The sequence below is a fragment of the Penicillium vulpinum genome (genome assembly GCF_028829585.1).
Source record: "Penicillium vulpinum strain IBT 29486 chromosome Unknown utg000003l_segment0_segment0, whole genome shotgun sequence".
Classification (NCBI taxonomy): domain Eukaryota; kingdom Fungi; phylum Ascomycota; class Eurotiomycetes; order Eurotiales; family Aspergillaceae; genus Penicillium; species Penicillium vulpinum.
Window position 1 is genome coordinate 119180 of NW_026643243.1, and position 11510 is coordinate 130689.

General features: G+C 47.2%; 5 protein-coding genes across 5 annotated transcripts; 4 read left to right on the forward strand and 1 right to left on the reverse strand.

Annotated features, from left to right (window-relative positions):
* Positions 1 to 323: 323 nt before the first annotated feature.
* htz1 (histone H2AZ) lies at positions 324 to 1078 on the reverse strand (the record flags this gene model as incomplete). Its single annotated transcript, XM_057252847.1, has 3 exons — positions 324 to 574; positions 640 to 709; positions 980 to 1078. 3 exons carry the CDS (start codon positions 1076 to 1078, stop codon positions 324 to 326), a joined length of 420 nt encoding a protein of 139 aa, XP_057106709.1.
* Positions 1079 to 1889: 811 nt separating this feature from the next.
* Positions 1890 to 2580, forward strand: N7479_005151 (PHO88 family protein; the record flags this gene model as incomplete). Its single annotated transcript, XM_057252848.1, has 3 exons — positions 1890 to 1906; positions 1963 to 2123; positions 2195 to 2580. 3 exons carry the CDS (start codon positions 1890 to 1892, stop codon positions 2578 to 2580), a joined length of 564 nt encoding a protein of 187 aa, XP_057106710.1.
* Positions 2581 to 3947: 1367 nt separating this feature from the next.
* Positions 3948 to 5224, forward strand: gpdA (glyceraldehyde 3-phosphate dehydrogenase GpdA; the record flags this gene model as incomplete). Its single annotated transcript, XM_057252849.1, has 5 exons — positions 3948 to 3995; positions 4052 to 4065; positions 4135 to 4198; positions 4262 to 4949; positions 5025 to 5224. 5 exons carry the CDS (start codon positions 3948 to 3950, stop codon positions 5222 to 5224), a joined length of 1014 nt encoding a protein of 337 aa, XP_057106711.1.
* Positions 5225 to 6635: 1411 nt separating this feature from the next.
* hdaA (histone deacetylase hdaA) lies at positions 6636 to 9679 on the forward strand (the record flags this gene model as incomplete). Its single annotated transcript, XM_057252850.1, has 15 exons — positions 6636 to 7254; positions 7315 to 7603; positions 7659 to 7672; positions 7728 to 7866; positions 7917 to 8029; positions 8080 to 8207; positions 8261 to 8468; positions 8518 to 8629; positions 8684 to 8731; positions 8781 to 8844; positions 8895 to 8987; positions 9045 to 9130; positions 9187 to 9266; positions 9322 to 9428; positions 9485 to 9679. The coding sequence occupies 15 exons, from the start codon at positions 6636 to 6638 to the stop codon at positions 9677 to 9679; spliced, it is 2295 nt and encodes a 764-aa protein (XP_057106712.1).
* Positions 9680 to 10751: 1072 nt separating this feature from the next.
* N7479_005154 (putative BYS1 domain protein) lies at positions 10752 to 11225 on the forward strand (the record flags this gene model as incomplete). Its single annotated transcript, XM_057252851.1, has 1 exon — positions 10752 to 11225. One exon carries the CDS (start codon positions 10752 to 10754, stop codon positions 11223 to 11225), a length of 474 nt encoding a protein of 157 aa, XP_057106713.1.
* Between the last annotated feature and the right edge of the window lie 285 nt (positions 11226 to 11510).

Genomic DNA, 11510 nt, shown 5'->3' on the forward strand with positions numbered 1-11510 from the left:
CATACAATTACTACATAGTACACGTAGTGAATGAAGTGAAGCACGTCGAATCAGTAAAATTCCCACTACCAGGATATCCCCATTTTCCCATTACAGCGCCCTATGAACTCGAAATGAAAAGAAACACGATTGAAAGCAAAGACCGGGGAATATCAGAAAAAAAAAAATACATCAAAGTAGAGCGCCGTGAAGAACAAAGACGAGAAGACTGAAAAAATAAGGGCGGCCGGGATTGGTCGTATGTTTAGGAGCCAAGGTGTTAAGGTCTTGACAGTATCTCCCGCGGTCACAGCGCATCTTTTCGGAACTTTTCAGATGTTGATTTAAAGCTCGATCTTGCCACCCTTCTTCTTTTGCTCGACCTTCAGGAGCAACGCACGGTTGATGCGGGGCAGGACACCACCAAAGGCGATGGTTGCGCGAATGAGGGTGTCCAATTCTTCATCACCACGGATAGCGAGCTGGAGGTGGCGAGGTGTAATACGCTTGACCTTGAGATCCTTAGCGGCGTTACCGGCCAGTTCGAGAACTTCGGCAGTCAGGTACTCAAGAACAGCGGTCACGTAGACGGCAGCTAGAGAAGAAAATCAATGTCAGTGACGGGTTGTTCGAGTGATCAGCTCAAGGGACATAGAATACCCTTAGCACCGACACGCATCTTGTTTTGAGTGTTGTTCTTCAAGAAACGCTTGACACGACCACAGGGGAACTTGAGATTAAATTTGTGTTAGCAGTCGCGTTATATTAGATAGCCGGTGATTGGAGGTAAACATGGTGGAGAGAGAAGGCATGCGATATCATGGTATGAGTTCCAGAGATGTCGAAAGAAACCGCCCCTTATCAAGCAGCAACGAGGGACAGAGTCGACGCGTCTCTTGAGGGGCAGTTTTATCGAGTAACTCATCACTCGTATCGCATTACCACTCTCAGACAAGTTGATCCCTAACCCAGCAATTAAACAAGTCGTGATCCCACTAACCTGCAGACCAGCCTTTGCGCTGTGGGATTTCTGGGCCTTCCCCGCAGCATCACCCTTTCCGCCCTTTCCACCGATAGACTTTCCCTTTCCGCCAGGCATTGCGAAATAAATGTGCGAAGACGGTCGCAGAGGTGGATGTAGCAGATAGAAACAGAAATCAATACGATTTGGCAGTGGTGTGGATGTGGAGACGATTCAGAGTGCGGAAGATACGCGCGTTGTTGATGGATGGAGAAGTCAGAATGTGCCAGGCGCCGGCTGTGCCAAAAAGACACTTGGCGCTAGTCCCAAAAGGGAACCGTCCTTTCTCACGGCGTTGGGGTTTCTTGCCTGTATATATGGCCACCTGTAGGGTCATTTGGATAATCTAAAAATCAGTTGCTGTAGGGGGATTTTCAATCCTTTTTCTCTTTCTCAAAAATAGAGGTGAGTCATGATTAGTTTTTTGGCATGTGAGGAGATCATGATGGAAGCCAGTACACCTTCAGTTGTCTGGGTGTCATGGATGTCTTCATCATCTATGGCTAGGATTCATATATGAAACTCCTGTGTTTGCCATAATCCAGACCATTGTACAACTTCAAGTCAAAATGGAAGTCCACTGATGTGGTGGTGGCTGACGTTTTGCAAAATAAGCTGGTCTGGTTTGAAGCTGGACCATCACAGTTACCAGCTATGACCAGCAGTGGGGGAAGTCACATGATATTACAGCCTAATATACCAGGTGGCAAACTAGACTGCCTCAGGCAGACAACAGGTGGCGGATAGATAGTGTCGGGAGAATTGTTCTTCCCGCTCCCTGACCTTCCAGAAATGCCAGGTGGCCCGCGAGTTTGAAGTTTTGTTCGCGTTGTATTCCTCCATACTCAACGATTTAACGATTTCCCCATATCGAAAAGTATCCGGCAAAATGGTGTCTGCTCAAATGTATGACAACTTCTCGATTTTGATTATCTCTATAGAAACTCACAATTGTCGCACAGTACCAACCTCGCCATCATCTTGGTGATGATGCAGCTGTCCAAGAAGGTTCCCTTTGACGATCCTCAAGTCCTGATGCTCGTGCGCGGATGCTACATCTTGTCCAATGTCCTCATCCTGGCTGTCCATTTGTACACCCAGTATCAGATCAACAAAAAGAAGGGTATGTCGACCCTGATACTCTCTGGTCACGCGCTCTCTTCACAAACAAAAACTAACCCGCGATATCCACAGACATGACAACCCTCAAGTATGTTGAGCCCGCCGCGATGGGTAGCACCGAGGAGCCCAAGCCCGTTACCACCACCAACATGGACTACGATAAGGCTCAGCTGCGCCAGCAGCTCCGTAGTCAGCTCATGGGTGTCGGCATGATGGGTGTGATGCACCTGTACATGCAGTACACCAACCCCCTCCTTATCCAATCCATCATCCCCCTCAAGGGTGCCTTCGAGTCCAACCTGGCTAAGATTCACGTCTTCGGAAAGCCCGCTACTGGTGATCTCGCTCGTCCCTTCAAGGCTGCCGGTGGCTTCATGTCCCAGGGTGGACCTAAGAGTGACAAGGCCTCTATTGAGGCTGCCGAGAAGAACTGGCGTGGTGGTGTCAAGGAGGAATAAATGCACATGCCTGTTTCGCTCTAGGTCATTGTTTTGCTCATCCTCCCTTACCTATATGGGTATTCGATGGCCAATTTGAATTATAGCACACTGTTCATTTCTCCCCCATTGTATCATAATCCATAATTCATTCTTATCAAGCTCGGACCCTCCTTTTCTGGATAAGGTCTGGACTATATTGTTAATCTTTTGTGAATCCCCCCTTTGGTCATGCCATTTCCCCTTTATATTGTACGATCTAAATCCTGTACAAAAGGACGTTCATGACACCTGGAGATCCGCGCGATTAGTATATCGGCTCCGAGTTGCATGTCGATATGGCCTGATGAAGTTTCACAGTTAGCATGGCTGCAGGGGTTATCCAGATTGTAGGGTCTCATTTTGTGTTGATAGACCAAAGGGGATTGTTGACAGATATTGGGGACCCCAGTGGTTTAAACCCCTCAAAAAGCTCCAAGCTCAGATAGATTCTTTACAAATCAAAACAAATCAAAAAAATCTGTCTGATCCCGTGGCCCCATGTGTTGTTGTTACCGGTGACTCCTTTTAGGGCGGGGAGCCACCACGTTATATCCTCCATACTCGATCCGTCCACCGCAGGGGTTTGATGGCCCGCATAAGTGGAAAACAGAGCATTTAGAAGTCAGAAATAATCAAATATAAATCCTATTTAATTCCGTGAGTTTAACTGGATCATTTCTTGCTATACATATATCCATATGTACTTTTGGTATGTTTTGCCCCTCAGTCATAGCATCATCCATATTTTGCCCCTCCAAACTGAAACAGCGTCATAACTTCAAACCACCTCGGGAATCTCTTCAAATTTGTACCTAAGATTATCGTGATTAACTCCCTTGTACCCGAGTAGGCTCCGAATAGGCAAAGTATTCTAGAGAAAGCTCCGAAAAGTAACAAGAACCCGAAGAGTATTGGGGATTGCTGCATTCCTATTGGTAGACGGGAGCTACCGAGGGGCAGAGCAAGGCCCCAATATCGTGACTCTTCCTGCTTTGCCCGGTGTATGAAACCGGAAATGGTTGCTGGGCAGATGTACAAGCGGCAACAGTCGGGAAATCTAGTTCAATCCGAGAACTTTGTAGCGTAGAGTCCGTGAGAGTCCATGACAGTCCCCGTCCGTCTGTTCGGTGAGGGGTGTGATCTGTCCATTGCGTCAGTCCTGCATTCATTAATCCCCCTCCCCCAGATCTTTTTTTTTTTCTTCTTCCCTCTTCTCTTCTCCATCCTCAATTCCTCCTTCTTCAATTACTTCACTATTACAGTAAGTTTGATCATTCCCTTATCATCCAGCTCTCTATCTCTCTATCTCTCCACAGAGAGCTAACAGCTTCTAGTAAACCGCAATCATGGTTGTCCAAGTCGGTATCAACGGTTTCGGTCGTATTGGCCGCATTGTAAGTCATTATCTTCAGCTTGACACTTTCAGTTACAGATACTAACAACATCACAGGTCTTCCGCAATGCGTAAGTTGCACACCGGAAGAAGACGAAAAAAAAAAAGACCCGAGAATTTATTCTAACCCATATCTATAGTATCAACAACCCCGATATTGAGGTTGTCGCTGTCAACGACCCCTTCATTGAGACTCACTACGCAGTATGTTTTCTTCAAATCAACCAGTTCTATATCCTGGTATTAACCTTCCAATCCGTGACGTAGGCCTACATGCTCAAGTATGACTCCACCCACGGTCAGTTCAAGGGCGATGTCCAGGCTGCCGATGATGGTCTCATTGTCAATGGCAAGAAGGTCACCTTCTTCGCTGAGCGTGACCCCGCTGCCATCCCCTGGGGCAAGGCCGGTGCCGCCTACATTGTCGAGTCCACCGGTGTCTTCACCACCAAGGAGAAGGCCTCTGCCCACTTGAAGGGTGGTGCCAAGAAGGTCATCATCTCCGCTCCCTCCGCCGATGCCCCCATGTTCGTCATGGGTGTCAACAACAAGAGCTACACCAAGGACGTCGAGGTCCTCTCCAACGCCTCTTGCACTACCAACTGCTTGGCTCCTCTCGCCAAGGTCATCAACGATAACTTCGGCATCGTTGAGGGTCTCATGACCACCGTCCACTCCTACACCGCCACCCAGAAGACCGTCGATGCTCCTTCCTCCAAGGACTGGCGTGGTGGCCGTACTGCGGCCCAGAACATTATCCCCTCCTCCACCGGTGCCGCCAAGGCTGTCGGTAAGGTTATCCCCGAGCTCAACGGCAAGCTCACTGGTATGGCCATGCGTGTCCCCACCGCCAACGTCTCCGTTGTCGATCTTACCTGCCGCATCGAGAAGGGTGCCACTTACGAGGAGATCAAGGCCGTCGTCAAGGCCGCTTCCGAGAACGGCGAGCTCAAGGGTGAGTTTTTTTTCCTTTTTTTTTTCCTTTTCCAATCAAATTCTACCTGTACAGCATATTAACAAGATATCTTAGGAATCCTCGGCTACACTGAGGACGAGGTTGTCTCCACTGATCTTAACGGTGATGAGCGCTCCTCCATCTTCGATGCCAAGGCTGGTATCGCCCTTAACGCCAACTTCATCAAGCTTGTCTCCTGGTACGACAACGAGTGGGGTTACTCCCGCCGTGTTGTTGACCTCATCTCCTACATTGCCGGTGTTGATAGCCAGTAGGAATCAGGACAGCGTCCTGGGGTCAGAAGTGTTCTTTAAGGTGCTGGGCTCCTTGTTGCACAGCCTACGAATATGGGTGCATGAGAGCTCCACCTTGCAGAAAAAAACAAGATGATAACGTCATTTAATGAAACGAAACATTTCCAATTCAAATCTTCTTGAATTTGTTGTAGGCTGTACATACTATAAACTCCTTTTGGTTAGAAGAGCATTACATCTCTACGCATGGATTTACAATCCATCTTGAGGCATTTCTCCACTTTCTCACAGTCTTTCAATCAATAAGCATGGAAAGCCTCGAATTTGGCAAGTATATGTTGTAGGTAGGCATTTAGGTATGTCTTATGTCTTACGAAATGATCTACCTGCATACATAATGTAGGTACATCGCATCCATGTACATGGAAATATCGTTTTGTAGGAAGAGTTTGCAGTCTGCGGTCTATCATCATCCTTCTGGCTATACATTGGGAAGGGAAAAAATATTTAAAAATATGTATCTAGAGAAGATATCCAGAAAGCATCTTATTGGTATCTATGTATATGTATTTCTCTAATATCATCTCGAACCAAACTCAACATCTAGATCGTCAGGTACAGAGAGCCCGCATAAGCGACTGTTCATGTAGATATTCGATATTATCAAAAAATCACCTGCGACTACATTCAAGTCAATAGACTTTTATCTATGTCTTATTTTCATTGAAAATCAAACAAGTTCATCCTCCTTTATATACTTGGAAACCTTTTTAAAACATCCATAGATGATAAGCCCTCTAAACCGTGGAGGTTGATAAGTCAGCACATACTAAATGCTCACCGCCAATTATAATGCATCACGCTAATCCATTCCTAGCGGCGGTCAGTTTAGCGGTGGGCATAATAATGTCTGGCAATAAGAAAGACTGGCCCAAAAGGGATCCAACATGCACATTGATCCATTCCCATTGTCACTCGGTGGACTTGGTTATTTTGTTCTTCATTTCCACTCACTACATCAAGGTCTGCAATTGCATGACTTTCTAGAAATTATTCATTTGAAGATCACTCTTGGTTCATTACATTACAGGTGAATTGCAGTGCCAGTCCAATCTACGACAGGAGACGATTGTATACCACTGTATGCTTGCACAAATCACGCCTTGAGACATTCCTGTAACCTTTGGTGCAAATCAAATATTTGTCCAACAACTGGAACATTTGACCGATTGATCTATTTCACACTCTGCTGTGCAAGGTACATTCGACCAGTGTGGACCAGAAGCATCAACCGAATCACTATTAGTTCGATATCAAGCTCTAAGATTGCCACACAAGCTTACCATCCCTGTTGTGGCAGTGCTTGGTAATGAGCCAATAAGGGCCAAGCTTGAATTTAATCAAAGGGCTTCCAGTGGTTTCCCCTTTCATGATGGAGGAGGACGAGGATACAGTTATGGGTGATTCACATACCTTCTCTAACTTGAGTGCAAACCCATCTTTGACTGAAGTTCCCCTGCCCAAACATCTCAGCAAACATCCCATCACAAATCTCGCTCCTTCTTCCATTCCCCAATCGGTTCCTGCATCCCTGTCACCCGGCTCTGAGCAATCTCAGCCCCAGGAGACCATCGCATCCACTGGAATGGCCCCTCCTGAACGTTTAACCAGAACTAGTGATGGTGATAGTTCTGCTGCCGAACAGTTAAAGCGTGATAGCCTAGTTGAGCCTGATTCTGACTGGTCTGATGATGAGGTCATGGCCAAAGCGGGTCTTCCACTGGCATCGCTTGCCACAGGACTTTGTTATGATCATCGAATGCGTTATCACTGTGAGGTTCGTCCACAGAGTGACGTGCATCCAGAGGACCCCAGACGAATTTACTACATTTACAAGGAGTTATGTCGCGCCGGTCTTGTTGACGATCCAGAATCGTGTCGACCTTTGGCGCCTAAAACCTTGCAACGAATCCACGCTCGCAATGCAACCGAGGAGGAAGTTACTCTCATCCATAATGACGCCCACTATGCATTTGTTCGAAGCACGACAGGTATATCTTTGCTACCACCGGAAAAGCTGGTCTTGGTAGATTCACTGACTTGATGAATAGATCTGCCTAACGAGGTGCTTATTCAGCTGGAGAAAGATCGCGACTCCATCTATTTTAACAATCTGACCTTCGCTTCGGCTATTTTGTCTACTGGAGGCGCTATTGAGACGTGCTTGGCTGTCGCCCAGCGTCAGGTGAGAAATGCCATAGCCGTCATTCGCCCACCTGGCCATCATGCCGAGGATGATGCTGCGATGGGATTCTGTCTATTTAACAATGTGTGTGTTGCAGCACGCGTTTGTCAAAATAGATTAGGTGACGCATGCCGGAAGATCATGATTCTTGACTGGTCAGTACCCCACATCACCATTTGGCCACTGCAGCAGTATACTGACTTGTATTAGGGATGTTCACCATGGTATGCTTAATATTTAGCGCGGCATTCTAAAACGATTCAGGCTCACACATCATAGGAAACGGCATCCAGAAAGCATTTTACGATGACCCTAATGTCCTTTACATTTCTTTGCATGTCTACCAAGATGGTCGTTTTTACCCAGGAGGACCTGCGGGAGACTGGGATCACTGTGGCTCAGGCGCTGGAGTTGGAAAGTGAGTTTAACTTCATGCACCTGAAATGACCAAAGGCTCATGCTTCTCAGAAACGTCAATATTCCATGGCCCGACCAGGGTATGGGTGATGGCGACTACATGTTCGCCTTCCAGGAAGTGGTGATGCCTATCGCCCAAGAATTCGATCCTGACTTGGTGATTGGTGAGAATGCCCTCTGCTTTTCTTAGGTATTAAGTTATTGATCGCAACAGTTGCTGCTGGGTTCGATGCTGCCGCTGGTGATGTACTGGGTGGCTGCTTTGTCTCGCCAGCTTGTTATGCCCAAATGACCCACATGCTCATGACTTTGGCCAATGGAAAGGTCGCTGTCTGCTTAGAGGTTCGTGGATTGCCTCTCCAAATTGTTGTTTGCTTGATCTGACATTGAAACAGGGTGGATACAACTTCAAGTCTATCTCGAAGTCGGCGTTGGCTGTAACTAAGACCCTTATGGGGGAACCTCCGGACCGTATGCTGAGCAGTTCTCCGACGGACTCTGCGGTCGCAGCGGTCCGCCGGGTGAGGAGCATCCAATCCCAGTATTGGAGTCGCCTATACCCCAAAACATCTACTCACCCAGTCTTCGCGGATCGTCTTCACGGTAAGAATTATAAAGTACTTCCCACTGAACAGAACTGATCATATTGTAGATGTTCTCCGCGTTTACCAGTCAAACAAACTTTATGAAAGCTGTAAGCTCACTCCGCTGCACATTTATCGCACTAGCATTTCCAAGTCATTTGACAAACAAGTCTTGGCAAGGTAAGTTACACCACTAGATCTCGAAATTCTATCCTGGAGCTCACTATATGGCAGCCCAAACTATCACCAAAATGTGCCGCTTATTGTCATCTTCCACGATCCGTGAGTATTCCGATACTAAGCCCCAAAACGTATAACTGACAGTATCTAGACCTGAGATTGTGGGACAAGCTCATCCCGTGACCAATAAGTTGGAAGCGCACAATGTTTGGATGGTACGTGACCTAAGATGATTGATTGAGATTGTCTGCTAACATAAGAACAGGCTGATTCGCTCACGGAGTATGTTAAATGGATCGTGGGCAAGGGTTACGCAGTGATCGATGTCAACGTTCCCAAGCACATATCTCGGGAAGAGGTAATTCTAGTTGTGCACTCCTTTCTATAGGCCTTCAACTAATCTGGGTGGTTTTAGCCTGCCGGTCGATACGAGGCAGAGGACAATGACCGTCCATCTGCCACCGAGGAACTTGCCGGATACTTGTGGGACAATTACATTGAGTAAGCTGTGGCCGGCCAAGAACATTTGTTATCATTAAGCTGACAAGTTATCCAAGTGCGAACCAGGCAACCGATATTTTCCTGCTCGGCGTCGGCAACGCTTTCTTAGGCGTGGCGAACTTGCTGATCAACAGGGGTATGTTCAGGCCAACCGAGTACCAGGCTGTACAGCTTTGCTAATAACTGAGTAGAAAACCTTTACAAGCGTGTTAATGGCGTGGTCTCCTTCGTGTCAGAGCACCCAGTCCGCGCGATCGCATCTCACACGCAGACTTGGCTATCTAAGTGGTACCGCGAGGTAAGTTACTCACAAATTATCAATGATATCTTTTACTAACACGATCCTCATTTTAGAACTCCCTCGTATTCGTCTCACACTCTCACGGTGTTTGGACTGCTCTGGACCGACGGCCTTCTAAACGCTACGGACAGCTGGTTCATTCCCCGAAGACCAATCTGAACGAGATGCTTGACGAGCATAAGGAGGAAGTGTATAAGTGGATCTCCGAGCGTGCGGACGGGGAGGAGGAATCGGAAGAAGATTCTTGATTTTTTTTGCTGATTCCTGACTTCGAGGGCGGGCGAATGCGTAGAATCTCAGATGTGCACGGACTTATGCGGTCTATTATCGCAGAATTCCCTTTTCATGCCCTAGTTAATGACATGAACCTATCTTGCTAGTTTACTATGTTGCTTATATTTGCTTAACCGTGTGGGAATTCCCCGCTTATAAAAATAGGTCAGGGGAAAATAAAGTGACATTTCTCTATTCGATCTTTGTCGGCTCTAATACCTTCGTATCATCCACCACTAAGGAATGGGAATGCTAGGAAGATGTCATGTGAGAGACCTCAGCCCTGGAGGGTCTTCTTCAAGAGTGATATTAGCCCAGTATTTGAATTTGAGATTTGAGACATTTGGGACTTCACCGTTGTGACACAACACCAACCATACCTCGAGGTTTTAGTGGTCATGACAAAGAAGCGAGTATGAGCTGATTTCTAGTCACTCTGGGTACATGTACATCGTATAGTTACTTTCTTAGCGTGGCGTTGATCTGCATACCGTCCCTGGGATGTAACAATGTCTCACCTTTTACCCCAGAAAACTATGCTGTGGAACAACACGGCTATGATCACTTCCAAAGTTATACAAGGAAGATCCTTTCTTCTTTTTCTCTCCACACTTGGCAATGCACCACAATCGACTCGGAGCGCTCTGAGACATCGTATTATTTTGTTTCTCGTGTCTTCACTGACCTCAATCGAGAGAAAAAAAAACTTTTTTGACCGTGCGATGCGGGGATTTTGTGAGATTCTGTGAACCATTCCTACTCCAGGTCCTGTGATGGCCTGACCGCTGCCCGAATGGCTAGGACTTCATGTGATGTCTTGGAGTTGGTAGGCATACCATCATGCCGTCCACTAGTAATCCTGTTTTGGGGATCGAGTCTATAATTTTGTTCAAGGGGATCAGGTATAGGCTGGAAATTCGATGCTCCATCTACCAGCAGGGAAACTATATAAAGGGCCTCGAATTCTACCCAAGAAAGATATTCTCACCACTTCAACCAGAGTTCATTACTTGACCTCAAACGAACATAATCAATCTGCCTACCAAAATGCACTTCTCTACTGCAGTCATTGCCTCTGTTGCCGCTCTGGCACCTCTTGCCAGCGCCGTTGGTAACGCTGTCGTAACCAATCATTGCAACTTCCCAGTCTATTTGTGGTCCGTTGGTGGCAGTATTGGCCCCAAGCAAACCATCCCAGCAGGCGGCAGCTACAGCGAAGCATTACACCACGATAGTGCCTCAGGTGGCATCTCGCTAAAGATCACCACTGTCGACAACGGTCTGTACAGCGGCAGCCCCCAAACCAACTTTGCCTACACTCTCGACCCTGGTACAGTCTGGTACGATCTGTCAGATGTCTTCGGCGACCCTTTCTCCGGCAAGACAATTGTCGTGCGGCCCACAGACACCACTTGCTCAAAGATCTGCTGGGCGCAAGGAGTCAACCCTGGTGGTAGCCAGACTAAGAACTGCAATTCGAATACTAGCATCAACCTGAACCTCTGTGCAGCCAATTGCTAAGCGCCCGGCTCTCCAAAGTACATGTGTTAATATAATGGTGGGGGCAGTGTCCACTAACACATGTGGTTTGACCAGCCGAGCTGCGGGGGGAAGGAAGCAAGAGCCTCGACATGGGACCAGTCAAGATCCCTGACATGTATGTAGCTAATATGATTAATGGGAAATATATATTTTTATAAGTCCAATTCTGGCAGACACAGGTCTGCCTTGGATAAAAATACGCTACCGTTAGATGATAAGGGCGCTTGTTAGGGCTGCCAGGGCCTATCACCGCCTCGGCAGGAG